Source organism: Mesoplodon densirostris, chromosome 4 (assembly GCF_025265405.1).
Source record: "Mesoplodon densirostris isolate mMesDen1 chromosome 4, mMesDen1 primary haplotype, whole genome shotgun sequence".
NCBI lineage: Eukaryota > Metazoa > Chordata > Mammalia > Artiodactyla > Ziphiidae > Mesoplodon > Mesoplodon densirostris.
In genome coordinates, this window is record NC_082664.1 from 95,965,129 (window position 1) to 95,980,603 (window position 15,475).

Sequence of the window (15,475 nt, forward strand, 5' to 3'; positions counted from 1 at the left end):
ATCTACCTTCCCAGGCAGTGGCCCTCCTATGGCAACGCGTCTGCAGAACCCTTTCACATATTTAACCCGTGTATGAAATTTCCCCTTGTCATCTGTTTCAAGCAGCACTCAAATGGTTTTAAAGATAAATAAGATAAAAAGTTTAAAAAATACATGTTGCCTTTTAACAACAAAATAAGTTGTTTCACAGAGACCTGTAAAGTCAAGAAAAAAAATATATATCGTTACTGATACCCCTTCACATGTGTCTGAAATGTGTTCCTAAAGAGATTACTTATGTGAAGCACATTCCAAATAAGGCATTCTGTTTTCTCCAGAAAGCAATTCTGACTTCTGAACGTGGCAGTGTCTCCAGGGAAAGGTGGGGATATCCGAAGCAGTGGCAGAGTGATGCTGAAGTGGAGGCAGAGCAGGGAGGGGGCAGAGTTGGGAAGAGCTGAGCAGGGACCTGGAGGCTCTCCTGCAGAGGAGGAGGGGAGGGTGAGGGAGGGAAACTGATCGCTCCCCTGCCTCTGCTATCATCACCCTTTCCTCCTCCCTCTGCCACCACCTGGAAGAACAGGCTGCTTGAAACCCAAAACACTGCAAAAAATGATAGCCATTTCCCTGGGTGGACCCTCAAAAGCCTTTTGTCACTGATAAGGTAGCAAATCCTTGTGGATGATCCCATGTTTTTTTAAACACAGACAAATAGAACCGCATATATGTGTTTATGTGCCCATCAAAAAAGACCTTGAAGAATACACATCAAAATATTAACAGTGATTCCCCCTGGGGAATGGGAAGGAGAGTGGAAGGGATCAGGAAATAATACTTTCTGCTTTATACATCTCTCTATTATTTGGATTTTTTTCCAACCAGCATGTATTTTTTTTTATATTAGAAAAACACAGAAACCTGTTTGGCGTAATGAAAATATGGCACATTGACTTGCTCTATTGTTCTCTGGGTGTATTCTAATAAAGATTTTGACATAAGATTCATAGGACCTAGAAGCTGATATTCAGAAGGAATTGTTTTCTAATCTCTATTGTTTGCTTGATAAAGTCTTACCAACAACAGTCTGGATTTCCTTCATTATTGCCTCTTCAACTTGGGGGTGCTTTGCAATGAGAAGCATCATGAAAAACACAGAGACGGACATGGTGTCTGGTGCTGCGATCAGCATTTCCAGTACGCACTGGTTCACATTCTCTCCTGTCAGGTCACCACGTTTCTGAACAGTTGAAAGCGGGGAGAAACATTAGCAACGTGAATAAACGGTTCAGAACAGGAGGGGCGGTGGCACTCAAGGATTAATAACCTCAATAAAATGAAATCATAGAAATTATATGTCTCTGAGTCTGATGATGGACATTTGCATTAACAATCTTCATCTCAAAGCTGAAGAAGTTAACGAAATATCTGTGTGTTTAGTGTCTTTGGATTCCCCAGTTTTCATATTTTTATTGTGCAGAAACACAGAAGTTTCAGTCTTAAAGGTCAATCTTACCTGACTGTCTAATAGGGGGCTATTGGACTGGGCATTATAGAAATACTGGAGCATATAGTCAAAGCAGAAACATGCAACAATTAACAGGAGAGAATTTTTAGACACTGATACAAACAGTCATACACGTATGTTGTGTGGGAATTATGGTTCAGGTCTGTACCTCAGCCAAAATCAACTCAGTGGCGAAATCCATTGAGTCTTCCAGTTTCTCTGCTATGAAAATCCTGCGTCTTTTTTTTTCTACCAGAATTTCCATTTCCTCTTTCAGCTCCTCGCTGGAAAAAACAGTGTAAATATTATCTACTTGTACACAGATATGACATCTAGATAAATGGATTTGTTTGGCATGTTTAGAAATAAAATGATCTGCTTTAGTGGAATCCATTATTGCTCATGAATAACTGAATTTATACTTAATTCTTCACAGATATTCTTAAATTACATACACATTATATCATGTTAAGGGACCAGAGTTAGCCCATATATCTCATTAGTGGTAGCAAAATCAAGGCTGTAACTAGTTAAGGGTTAAAAACTGGTACCAAATGGCTAAATCCAATTATGTTTTTTGCTATTTGATTGGGCCAGCACAGTGCTTAAGTTAAACATCAAAAACCAAAGCCAGTGAATGCCTTTAGTGGGAGCATGCACTCTCTAGTCTGCCATGGGCACCTCCATTTCCTGTGTCTTACATCCACCCAGCCCACTTTTATCTGCATAGTTTCGAAGACTATTGAGTTTGAGGTTCCTCTTCTACACAGGAAGTATTTTTCCTGATATTTATCTCATACCTTGCAGTTTCTGCCTCATAGTAACACTAAGTAAATATTTATTGAATGAATGACTGGCTGCATCAATATGCATATGCGTTTTGACAGTGTGGAGGAGGGAAAAACACCTTCGACAAAGGGTCAGGTTCTGGTCCAGGTTGTTGTCGTTCCACGTAACCTAGTTTAAGTCTCTGAGTTTTATGTCTCTTTTAAAGTGAAGGGATCAGGCTAGATGAACAATAAGGCCACCTTGAGATCTCAATTCTGTTATCTTTGACTTTGTCTTTAAGTGTATTACTTCACGTATAATTGTATTGTTCCCCAATCTCAGGGAACAGTATTCTGTATTATGTTAAATGTACAGTAAATCTTTCTTTGAAATTCTTGTTGACACAGTTGCCTACATGCTTAAATACTCTGTTGACCTAAATAGCCTCTATGTTTACTCCCGTTCAGCAGGAAAAGTAATGGAGGATTCTTTAAGATACCTCCTATCTTTTTTTTTTTTTTTTGCGGTACGCGGGCCTCTCACTGTTGTGGCCTCTCCCGTTGCGGAGCACAGGCTCCGGACGCGCAGGCTCAGCGGCCATGGCTCACGGGCCCAGCTGCTCCGCGGCATGTGGGATCCTCCCGGACCGGGGCACAAACCCGTGTCCCCTGCATCGGCAGGCGGACTCTCAACCATTGCGCCACCAGGGAAGCCCAAGATACCTCCTATCTTTAAAAGTTTTGGGGGGTGCATCTCAAGGAAGATGTTTAAACATTCTGAGAGATATTCTTCAGGGTAGTATTTTCATTGTGTCATTCTAAATAAGGATGCCTACTATTGTGTATCTCTGTGAGTATGCTTTATAGGCGTGCACACAAACACACACACACACTCACCATTCCAGATATACAGCAGGGATATATTCACGTTTATTCATTTACCTGCCCATCCATTTGTTCAGCAAATATTTGTTGAGTATCTCCTACATTTATTCAATAATGGGCTAGAATGCTCATAGTATTCCTACCTAAGCAATGGCCCCCAAATGGCCTGGGATGTATTGAAATGCCCCTAGACTTTGAATTCCTAGAGAATTTCTTGATGGAGCTGCATCCACTTCTAAGCATCTCCTTCCTCCCTGGGACAGAATCAGGGGCCTGTGAATATCCACTGGTATTCCTCCTATTCAGGTTAAAATTTGCTTCTGCTTAAATGTATGTATTTGAATTTGTATGTCATTAAAAACAAGGAGAATTGAGTTAAATGTCAGTTTCCAGGAAATAGGAAGTCCGTGACTTACAAATTATATTGCAAGAATTCCTCTGTTTGTATGAAAATAATGGTGGCTGGGCTCCTAGTCCAGGCCACAAACACTTACTTAATGTATTCTGAGACTGAAAAGCCTACGTTTGACGAAACAAAATGTAGAAACAATACTGTTCTAATATTGGGAATTCAAAGAGGGAAAATACAAAATTGAATAAATTGGGATGGAAGTAGATGTCCCAGAAACCTTTACATAAATATAATTTTTAAAATATTAGTATGAAAGACAAATTCCATATGATCTCTCTTATATGTGGGATCTTAAAAAAAACAATAACCAAAGGAGAAATCCCAACCTCAGTTTTACAAGAAGAGATTGGTGATTGCCATGGGTGCTGGGAGTAGGTTGGGTGTGAAATGGGTGAAGGGGGTCAAAGGTACAAACTTCCTTTCAGTTATATGATCAATAAATCATGGGGATGTAATGTACAGCATGGTGACTACAGTTAATATACAGTATTGCATATTCAAAAGTTGCTAAGAGAGTAGATCTTAAAAGTTCTCATCACAAGGAAAAAGTTTTGTAACTATGTATGGTGAAAGATGTTAACTAGATTAATTGTGATGAACATTTCTCAATATATTCAAATATTGAATCAGGCTGTACACCCGAAACTAACATAATGTTATATGTCAATTATGCCTCAAAAAAAGTATCGGCATTATTGCAAAGGCATGCAGGGGAAGAAGATTAAAAGATTTCTCTAGGTTTTTACTGCTCTAGATCAGAGGAGAAAGTACATAGTGAACTAACCATTGGCAAATTTATGTAGAGAGGGAATGTTGTTGAGATAATTTTAAAGAAACCAAAGAGAAACTGTTATACAGTTTCATGTTATAAGTTTCTATGGGCCTGCTGACCATACTGAAGCTAAACTAATGAACAAGTTTAACTGCGGACCAGTAAGACGCTTTAGATAACCACAATTTCTGACAGCAGTGAAGAGATGAACCATTTATCTCATCGATTCAAGTCACAATAAGCTCCAGTAGAAACAAAGAGAAATGTTTAAAGGACCAAGTGTCCAAATCATCCACCTGATACTCATCATCCGCTTGAAATATACAAAGCAACATCAAGCTGACTTCCTGGAGACTAATATTACTGAATTTCAAAACATGCAAACAGGATGAAGTTAGCTCTTCAAACAAGTTTGGGAAATTGTAGAGATGGAGAATTTAATATAGTCAGGGACATCTGGGAAAGATATGAACAGAGGGATGGGGAAAGCTAACATGTTTACTACCTACTGTGTGTCATGCTTTGTGCTGATTGCCCTACATAGAGGATCTCATTAACCTATATTGCCACCACGGAGGATATGTTATATTTTATTTCAAAGAACTTCCCAAGGACATTTGGTTACTAAGTGGTAGAGATAGGATACAAACCAGGTCTGTCTACCTCTAGATCCCCTGTGCTTTCCACTGGTGGTTAGAGGTGGCATGTATAGTGGCTGGCTACTTACACTCTAAAAACCCATTGATTATCCAGTAGGTCTCTGGGCATTTGTCTCGTCTTCTGCTAGACTAGTCTGAGATCAAAGCAAAGCCATTTAATGACAATTATAGGATCCCCCAAAGATGTAAGATGCATAACTAAACAAACAACCCATCTTATAAAAGTTAATCATGAAAAAATTCTCTTGCAACTACTGTCAGTGCTTACAAGTTGAATTAAGTTAAATTCATTCAGAAGCAACACAACAATAAAATGATTGATTTTTCCAGACATGCAAAGAAAATTTTGACTAATAATAAGGATAGGTTCAGCCAACCCCTCTTCAACTCAAAATACACGGCAGTGTCCTAATTCCAGAGATGGAGCTCTCAGCCTCCTAGGGGAAAACTGCCCTGGGCCGAAGTCTTCCTTTCCTCTGTGGTCTGGCCACATGCAGCCAAATTGCTGTAAGAAATGCTTCACCAGCAACTTAACAGCTCCCGTGCGGTTCTGGAGAGGAGAAAGCTTGCCGAAGAGGCCAGCAATAACTAAGACACAACACAGATCAATCCAATCTCAGCAATAAAAATTCCAAAATATGTTACTTACACAGACTTTTCATACTTTCTGCAGAGCCAAGAAATCTTAAAGAAGGTGTCTGGTTTGAGAAGGAGAGCTTGCCATGCATCAAAATAACCCTGGATTTTAACCACGATAGCCCTTTCTGGAAAAACAGAAAAAGATCAGAACAGATGAGCAAAAATGCGAGCCCAAGAATGGTACACTGCTCAGAGAAAATCCCCTGTAGACTCTCCTACCATCTGGGACTCTAAGCAGGGCAAGGTTCCACCTTCACTGGGTGTTTCAGCCAGAAGAATGCCACTAAACAAATCAACACTAATTTATTCTGCTTGGCATCTAAATTCGCCACGTTAACCAAAGATTTGCCAGTTTTCAAGTTTGTGCTAGAGACACAGCCTAGAATCTCACATCCTTCTCCATGGCTGAGCCTCCAAATCCCTCCTGTTTTCCTGACTATGGGAAATAAGTAATTAATGCTGTTACGGGCTCAATTCTGGCACCTGGAAAGGCAAAAAGCCATGCTGCTCTGCTGTTTATATTTCAGTCCAGAGTGTAGAATTCATCTTGGAATTTTCAGTGCCTTGTCCTGAGTCTTGTGCACAGTCAGATCTTAACATGTTCTTGAATTAAACTGAATACTAGAAAAAAGAAAACCCCTGCTTTTTTCAAATTATATACAAGAGAAGGGAAGAGACATGAAGATGCAGAAACTGCAGTTCACAGAAATGAAGAAGCTTGCCCAGCACCATACAGCCAGAGTGGCAGGAAGTCCCTAGGCTGGAGCTCGATTCTGTTTGACCTTAGGGCCATGTCCTTTCCTCTTTGGTGCACTGAGTCCCTCAGGCCAAATGAGAGTTTAACAAGGACCCGGTGAGCAGAGGGAAATACACATAAGTCTGTATGGGTTATGCAGGTTCTTAGACTGCAGTCTGTATCCATAAGTTAACAGAGAGCTGTACAATTCCCTTTACTTGATCCCTCCTAAGAATCAAGGCCAGTGGGGAACCAAAGAGCAGGGACTTCTAAAATAGGTACCTGTCATACCTTAGGAGAGATGTGCGTGGAACAGGCAAACAGGACTTTCAGAGTCCCTGTGTGAAAGGGGATGAGGCAAGAGGCTGTGACTTTCCGAGTGAATGGGGCTCCCATCCTAATGTCAATCAGATGGGGTTCCTATGACTCTGGTAAGGAATCATTAAAGAGCTGGGGAGATGAGGCGAGGAGAGTGGAGCAGAGAAAGGGAGGGCTTGTCGCTTGTCTGCTTCTCCAGACATGGTCAATCAGGGAGCAGGTGTGATAGCTCAGTTGGTCTGGGCAAGTGTGAAACTCGTGCCTTGTTCTTATGGTTGTGATGTTCTTCCCTCAGATCTGCACGTGGCTCATGGTCACACTTCATTTGGGGCTATTTTCACACATCGTCTCCACAGAGGCTTTCCTGACCACCCTTTCTCTCCACAAGAGCTTCAGCCTCCCACTGACCTCCCCCTTCACTTTCTAGCCCTTTGCCCTGCTTTGTTTTTTTTTAAGGCACTTATTATAGCCTAATATATTATTAGATAGATAGTTTTTTACTGTCCATATACCCACTAGGATGTAAACTCTTTGAAGGCAAGGACTTCGTCTTGTCCACTGGTCTATCCCCAGAACCTAAGCCTGGCATAAAATAGGCAATCAATAAATATTAGTTGAATGAATGTATGAATCAATGAACACTGCTAGAAATCAAGTCAGGAGAAATTACATTAAGCTGATAGCAGCAGAATGGAATGGATCCACATGATTAATGTTTGTTATTTTGTTGGCGGTAGAGTTGCATGTATGTGTTTAATATTTGTTTCTGTAATATAGTGAGGAAAGCAGTTTCTTGTGTGAGACATCTTGCCAGGATTGTTGTAAATGCTAAGTGACAAACTTTATGTGAAGCAACTTTTTATACTGCTTGGCACATAGTAGATACTAAATTTATGTTAGTTTTCATCATCATTTCCAGCAGCCTCAGTACCCTTATCATCATATAGAGTCAAAATTTTCATACTTAGTGGCTTTGAGGGAGAGGTGTGTATGTACATTTATGTGTGTGTGTAGATAGATGGAATGTGTATATGTGTTTGTGTGTGTATATATATAACTATATATACAATGCCCAAAAGAATGGTTGGTAATGGTTAAATACATAGGTTTGGTGGTAGGATATATTTATGACCAAATCACATGATCACATCTGTTAAGTTTCAGCTGTGGGTAGAATCCTATTTCCTAGAGCAATGAAGAGAGATACAAAAGAAATAGAAGATGGCCCCTGCTGTGGATATTTATGACCTTATAAGTGAACAAGGCAGACATACCAGGAAAAATATTTGGGAATACTTAGAAGGGTTTAAAGAAGAGCAGTGTACAAAAGAGCATATCTTTGCTTGAGTCTGTTATCCTTCTTATGCCCTGTTTAATACAGGGCTGAATGTCAAGTCATAAGAATGAAAATTTCAGGGCTTCCCTGGTGGCGCAATGGTTGGGAGTCCACCTGCCAGTGCAGGGGATATGGGTTTGAGCCCTGGTCTGGGAGGATCCCACATGCCGCGGAGCGGCTGGGCCGGTGCGCCGCAGCTGCTGAGCCTGCACTCTGGAGTCCGCGGGCCACAACTGCTGAAGCCTGCCTGCCGCGGATGCTGAGGCTTGCGTGCCAGGGGTCCGTGCTCTGCAGCAGGAGAGGCCACAGCAATGGGAAGCCCGTACACCGCAATGAAGATTGGCCCCTGCTCGCCACGGCTAGAGGAAGCCCGCGCACAGCAACGAAGACCCAACACAGCCAAAATATATATATATATACATATATATATATATGTATATATATATATATATACACATATATATATTAAAAAAAAGTGAAAATTTCAGTACCGTCCAAGGGGATCCCCAGGAAGAGCTTGTTAGAGGTGTCCAGCATTATGCGCCGCATGAGGGTCAACACATCCACATAGCCCAACTCGTTGCGGACCTCCTCCAGTCTGTCCAGATGCTTGGTGATGGAATCAGCACATATGGTCACCATGCGCACCAGGCTGGGGCCAGACAAAGCTGAAGGGTACACGTCAGAGTGAGCCGCCTCCAACTCCAGGGCATACAAACTATCAGGCAATTTTGACTTTTTACGTTTGGAGCTTAACTGACCACAAATTTTTATTCAATAAATGGGTGGAAATTTTCATATTCTTTTCATTTTTCTATATTCTACTAATTGTCTACTAGAAAGTATCAGTTTTATGATTAAAAATGAATGAATGAATGAATGACAAATCTTTTTAAAACAAATGATTCAAAATTAAACTTTTATTCTACCTATGACAAATCATTTGTGAGATTGCAAATGAAACATTTAGTATTTGTGATCATAAATTACAAATTAGTAATTTTCTATATTATGTACATTTCTCTCTAAAGAAGGTTTGGATTTCACTTGGGTGATATTTTATATTTCAATGGGTGGCAGAATATTGCTACAGAACTATTCAAATTGGATCTTACCTTTCAGATCTAAGGGGCTTCCTGTTTAATTGTAGTTCATATGTGTAAAGTCCTAGTCTTATAAATTACCAAATGTACCCTTCTCTTAGTTTTGGTTTCTCTTCAAACTACATCCAGATTTATTGTACTCAATCAATGTCTTATCAACAAAACAAAACTTTGTTGGTTGAACAGTCTTCTTCACAGGACTGGGAACACTGGGGACAGTGATAACCTATTAGCATTGTACTTCAAGTCCATAGTACAGGGTGGCCCTCGATATATATTTGTCAAAAGGAGGAATGAATGAATGAGTGAATGAATAGATGAATGAATGAATGAAACCAGGTAGAGTGAACTGGCTCTGATCTCTCTCTTTCTTGGCTCCTGACCATCTGAGCATCTAGTGGTCCTAATGGTAGGTGGTCTAACATGCGTTTAACTCTTAAAGTCCTCCTTTCTCTGTTTGTTCAAGGTTGCTTTAAGCTTTCTTTAGGAGTAATCTCTCTTTTTTATGTCTTTTTTATTCAGACTTGCTGTTAAAGTCAGAGCCCTCAAACAAAACAAATCAGCTGTGCTGCAGAAGCCCCTGAAGGCACACTTGGCAAATAAGAAAGGAAACCTGGTGAGTGGTCCTAGAGTCTAAGCATTTCCACCCATGTATAAAAAGGGAGTTTGGGTTGGCAACATACTTTCTGACTTTAGGAGGGACCTGGAGATATGAAAGGCCAGGATGCTGTTTCCTGGGAGACTGTCAAAATCACAAGTGAGATAAATGATTCCTCAGTGAATCAATCCTTTGCATGGAAGTGTTGGCTTTGTTTATCACTCCCAGACTGATGCATGATTTGCCACTCCCAGACTGATGTATGATTTGCCTCTATGTTCAAGAGCTTGAAACCACATTTCAAATGTATAAAACACATTTCAAACGTATAAAAGGAATGGGGAGCCTCTAGAACCTGGAAAAGGTGAGGAAACACTTTCTCCCTAGAAGCTCCAGAAAGGAACACAGGCTTGCCAGTGCCTTGATTTTAGCCCGGTGAGACCCATGTCAGACTTTTGACCCATAAAACTGTAAGATAATGAATGTGTGGTTTGAAGCCAAAGGCTTCCATTCCAGCAGCATATAGTAAAGGGGGAAATCACTAGATAAGGAGGTTTGTAATCCAGTCTCTGCTCCTCCATACCTGGCTATGTTGCCTGGAGGAAAAATCACAAGCTCTCTAGAAATGTACTCTTTAAGTATAAAACTCAGAGTCTGGATGAAATGACATATACAACTCTTCTCAGTTCTAAAATTCTGTAATTTATTTGCAAATTGCTATCTTAAGACATCTGGGATGTCAGCCAATGATTCAGCAAACATGTTAGTTATGCTAAATCAACTATATGGCTGACATACTAAGTTCTTAACTGAAGTGATCTTAAGTATGTAGGGTGCCAATTCTCCTTCACATTCATGAAATTGTGGGTCAACAAGAAGGACAGAGTTTGTGTTGGGTGAATACGTAGGCTCTGGGATTGTATCCTGTGCTACCATTTGCTATTGGTGGAAACTTGGGCAAGCTATTTAAACTCTTTATGCTTCAGTTTTCTCAGTTGTAAAATGGAGGTGATAAGGGTATTTAACACATGGGGTTGCTGTGGGATTAAAGTTATCAAGGGCTTAAACAGTGCCTACTACATAGTACATGTATAATGAATGTTAGCTCTTACTATTTCAAAACTGTGAAGCAGCAGAAGTTAAAAATGATTTCAAGAAGGCATATTCATAGACAAAAGAGCAGAATGTAGCTGGACATCTGAATACCTTTCATAAAATAAGTTCTAACAGCTTTCCAGAGGACTGGATTATTGTTAAATATGATGCCTTTCTCATGCATGCCAATGCACTGCAACCCAAGTTTGCTGCCGAATCGGGATGTGTAGTGATTGTGCTTCATTACGTGGAACACACTTGAGGATCTGCAGAGAAAGCAAACCTTGGGGTTACTTGTTGAGGGTCAGGAGAACTCAGTGTGATGAGTTTGCCTACCAGGTGGCTCTCATACCAAATGCCTGTGGATCTAAATGCAATGCATAATTTCTAGTATTCAGATTAACTAAGCACTTGTGTTAGCACAAGAACCTCCTTCTCCAGTTGAAACATTTCTACATACTAGCTCTCTGTTTGAGCATCCCTAAAGATCGAACACACACACACAGTTATTCGTTATTTCACCTTCTCTAACTCCAAGTCACTAAAATACGACCCTCTAATGTTATCAAAGCTGCAAGCCTGTAAGAAACTGAACCCTCCACACCACCATATTCCTGAGAGCCTCCAGCACCCAAGCAGTCCCTCTCTAGACAGTGCTCCCCATGCAGAAATGAACCTCATAATCGGAAGTTGCTGGAGTAACTGAAATCTTATCTCTTTAGTTTGGAAGCAGCAGTTCTGCCTTGTACCACCCATCTCCCAGAGGCTCTAATCAGGCCTGGCCCCTCCAGGGTAGTATCATTCTAGGACAGAAGGACATCTCCTGGGCACCTCTGGCCCTGGACTTGGCTGACTGGGCTGGGCCTGGAAGGCTCTCTGTGGTGGTGACAGCAGCTGTCTTGGGGCTCTGCATCCATCATGATTCACCGAGGTCTCCAGGGTCACAGAGTTCTCCCAGGACATAGGACACGCTGAGCCGTTAGAAAGCCCTTGCTGTGTCAACCCTGGGACCTTGCCAGGAACCCAGGCTTCCTTGAACTTCCTGGTTCCTCTTCCACTGCTCTGCCCTCCATTCCCAACCCAGGCCTGGCTCTTAAGGCCTGAGCTGGGCCTTCAGAGCAACTAGGAAGGAGCAGGCAGCCCCTCCCCACCCATGTCCTCCTTCAGGACTTGCTTCCTGCCCCAAATCCTACTCTAATTGGGGTACGATAAGGCAATGAGCATTATAACATGTTGTAAAATCCTAGCTGAAGACGTCATGGGGCCTCCATGTGTGAGGAGAATATTGTCTTCTTAGGACAGTGGTACAGAATTCTACTGCAGAGAGACTCACTTTGTTGAGAAGACGTTTTATTAAGATTGATTATAAATTAGGCTATGGCATTGGAAGTATAAATGAATCATTTAAATAATTTAACATTTGAGAGCATAAAGGATAAATGGATAGTTAGTCTCTTCAGGATAAAAGGTGGGGTGGCTTTATTTCATGTATTGTATTTTCAATACACAAATCGAGATACTTCAATTTGTATTCCAGGGAATTAATTTGACTGATACATATATAAAATTTTGTCCTGTATATGACATCATGCTATAGAAAGGACTGAAATTCTTATTTAATTAATAGACTTCAGAATTCTAGCTATTCGTACCATCCCCTAAATCACTCTATAATCAAAGCAGCAAGTAATTTGTATACTCTTTACTCACAAACTCAGATCTACAAATTTTGAGTGATTAGTTGACAGATAGAATGCTATTTTTCTGCTCTGACCTTTAGTGCTTTTGAGTATATCATAAAACACATTGGTCTGTCCATATGTTTTGAGGAATTACTGGACAATTAAAAACTTCAACCGAATTAAATGTTAGTTAATAAAGAGCGAACAATTAAGTCAGTTGTCCTTTAGGGGGCACCAACATCTCAGTTATCCTGAGACAGAGGCTCTGACTTGGCAAAGAACAAAGTAGGGAAGACAGAAGTGATACAGCAAGCAAAGTGTCACCAAGGATGAGCACTTTAAAATAAGGTCACTTATCAAAAGTAGGCTGGCTTTATCTAACTGGAGTAAATCAGGAAAGTGAAGAAGGGAAGGTTGGTGATGAACTAGGGATGTCAGCCCAGAGCTCCCCTGATATTCAGGAGAACACTAGAGATCTCCTTCCCACAGTGTGGACTGGCCTGTAACACCAGGTGAGGGAGTTGTTACATTGACTGACAGAGTGACTGACTGGCTGGGAGAGTGAGGACTTCTTACCACTGAGGAGAGACAGAGTGAGTCCCCAAGCTCAGAAGGGACAGTGGGTAGTGTAAGGTGCCTGATCCCTGGGGTCATTATTCTTCTTGAAATGTGACTGAAGTCAAAAGACATCCCTAAAGATGGCAAACCTAATGTCTCTTCAAGATGAAAAGTAGCCAGGAAGTAAGTCCTTAGGTGGTAAAGAAAAAGCCACCCTCCCGTTCTGAGTTCAAAGAACTCACACACCTGTGGTCAGGTTCAAGATTGATGAGTACTAGAAATAGAGGGGAGACAATCAATGGAATATTTGGTACCAAACATTTAAAAACACGTGCCTTGTGTAGCCCTGTTCTGTGCCTGTGACTTACACTCCATCAATCGTACCACATTTTCCCTGTCCTTTGCCCTCTATCCTTACCCAGGTTTGATACTGAGGTCACTGCAAGAGAAAAAGAATCTTTGTAACAAAGAGATCTGACTGTAACCACCCTAAGCTGATCAAATTTAGTATCACTAATACGAGACCACCTTCCCCGGTCTCTTGATGTGATGCAATGTGAAGTGCCTAGGACTAACAGGAAGGTATTATTACACAACAATTAACCTGAATTGAATAGAGCCTATAGACCTAGTGTTCAGTTTATAAGCAATACCAGGAATAGAAGAATATGTTCAATGACACCATAATGAGACACTGAGAGATTTGGAATGTGGGCCATCCTGTAAGACAACTGATGTGGTCTCTTCAGAAGGTCAAGGTCATGGTGAAAAAGGGCAGAGGACTGCTCTTCTAACTTTCCTGTTAGAAGAACTAGAAGAACTTTTCTTACTAGAAAGTTGGAAAAATATTTTCTTGTCGATCTTTAGAGTCTCTCCTTTTCATGCATCCTCAAGTCCCTTGACCCTCTGCTTACTTTGTCCTAATTGCCTGGTAAAACCTCAACCCTGGCCAAATCCAACTCTCAGTTTAGCTTACTCCGTGCTTACACCTGGCAGCTGAATGGGGCCAGGGAAAAAAACTATACATGCACATGGACACAGACACACACACACACACACAGGTCTCAGTTAAATTCAAGTGGGCCCATATATGAAAAACCCACAGCCAACATCGTCCTCAATGGTGAAAAACTGAAACCATTTCCACTAAGATCAGGAACAAGACAAGGCTGCCCACTCTCACCACTCTTATTCAACTTAGTTTTGGAAGTTTTAGCCACAGCAATCAGAGAAGAAAAGCAAATAAAAGGAATCCAAATTGGAAAAGAAGAAGTAAAGCTGTTACTGTTTGCAGATGACATGATACTATACATAGAGAATCCTAAAGATGCTACCAGAAAACTACTAGAGCTAATCAATGAATTTGGTAAAGTAGCAGGATACAAAATTAATGCACAGAAATCTCTGGCATTCCTGTACACTAATGATGAAAAATCTGAAAGTGAAATCAAGAAAACACTCCCATTTACCACTGCAACAAAAAGAATAAAATATCTAGGAATAAACCTACCTAAGGAGACAAAAGACCTGTGTGCAGAAAATTATAAGACACTGATGAAAGAAATTAAAGATGATACAAATAGATGGAGAGATATACCATGCTCCTGGATTGGAAGAATCAATATTGTGAAAATGACTCTACTACCCAAAGCAATGTACAGATTCAATGGAATCCCTATCAAACTACCATTGGCATTTTTCACAGAACTAGAAAAAACAATTTCAAAATTTGTTTGGAAAAACAAAAGACCCCGAATAGCCAAAGCAATCTTGAGAACGAAAAACGGAGCTGGAGGAATCAGGCTCCCTGATTTCAGACAATACTACAAAGCTACAGTAATCAAGACAGTGTGGTACTGGCACAAAAACAGAAAGATAGATCAATGGAACAGGATAGAAAGCCCAGAGATAAACCCACGCACATATGGTCAACTTATCTTTGATAAAGGAGGCAGGAATGTACAGTGGAGAAAGGACAGCCTCTTCAATAAGTGGTGCTGGGAAAACTGGACAGGGACATGTAAAATTATGAGATTAGATCATTCCCTAACACCATACACAAAAATGAGCTCAAAATGGATTAAAGACCTAAATGTAAGGCCAGAAACTATCAAACTCTTAGAGGAAAACATAGGCAGAACACTCTATGACATAAATCACAGCAAGATCCTTTTTGACCCACCTCCTAGAGAAATGGAAATAAAAACAAAGATAAACAAATAGGACCTAATGAAACTTCAGAGCTTTTGCACAGCAAAGGAAACCATAAACAAGACCAAAAGACAACCCTCAGAATGGGAGAAAATATTTGCAAATGAAGCAACTGACAAAGGATTAATCTCGAAAATTTATAAGCAGCTCACGCAGCTCAATAGCAAAAAAACAAACAACTCAATCCAAAAATGGGCAGAAGACTTAAATAAGCATTTCTC

At 40.7% G+C, this 15,475-nt stretch overlaps 1 protein-coding gene across 1 annotated transcript in view; it reads right to left on the bottom strand.

The window, feature by feature from the left end:
* LOC132489440 (aromatase-like) overlaps positions 1-15,475 on the bottom strand; it is a 29,798-nt gene that overhangs the window by 8,178 nt on the left and 6,145 nt on the right. The window contains exons 3-7 of the mRNA XM_060098376.1: positions 10,915-11,069; positions 8,499-8,675; positions 5,628-5,742; positions 1,653-1,767; positions 1,054-1,216 (exon numbers count right to left, since the gene is read on the bottom strand). Of these exons, the coding sequence (XP_059954359.1) occupies positions 1,054-1,216; positions 1,653-1,767; positions 5,628-5,742; positions 8,499-8,675; positions 10,915-11,069 (725 nt within the window). The remainder of the gene's footprint in view (positions 1-1,053; positions 1,217-1,652; positions 1,768-5,627; positions 5,743-8,498; positions 8,676-10,914; positions 11,070-15,475) is intronic.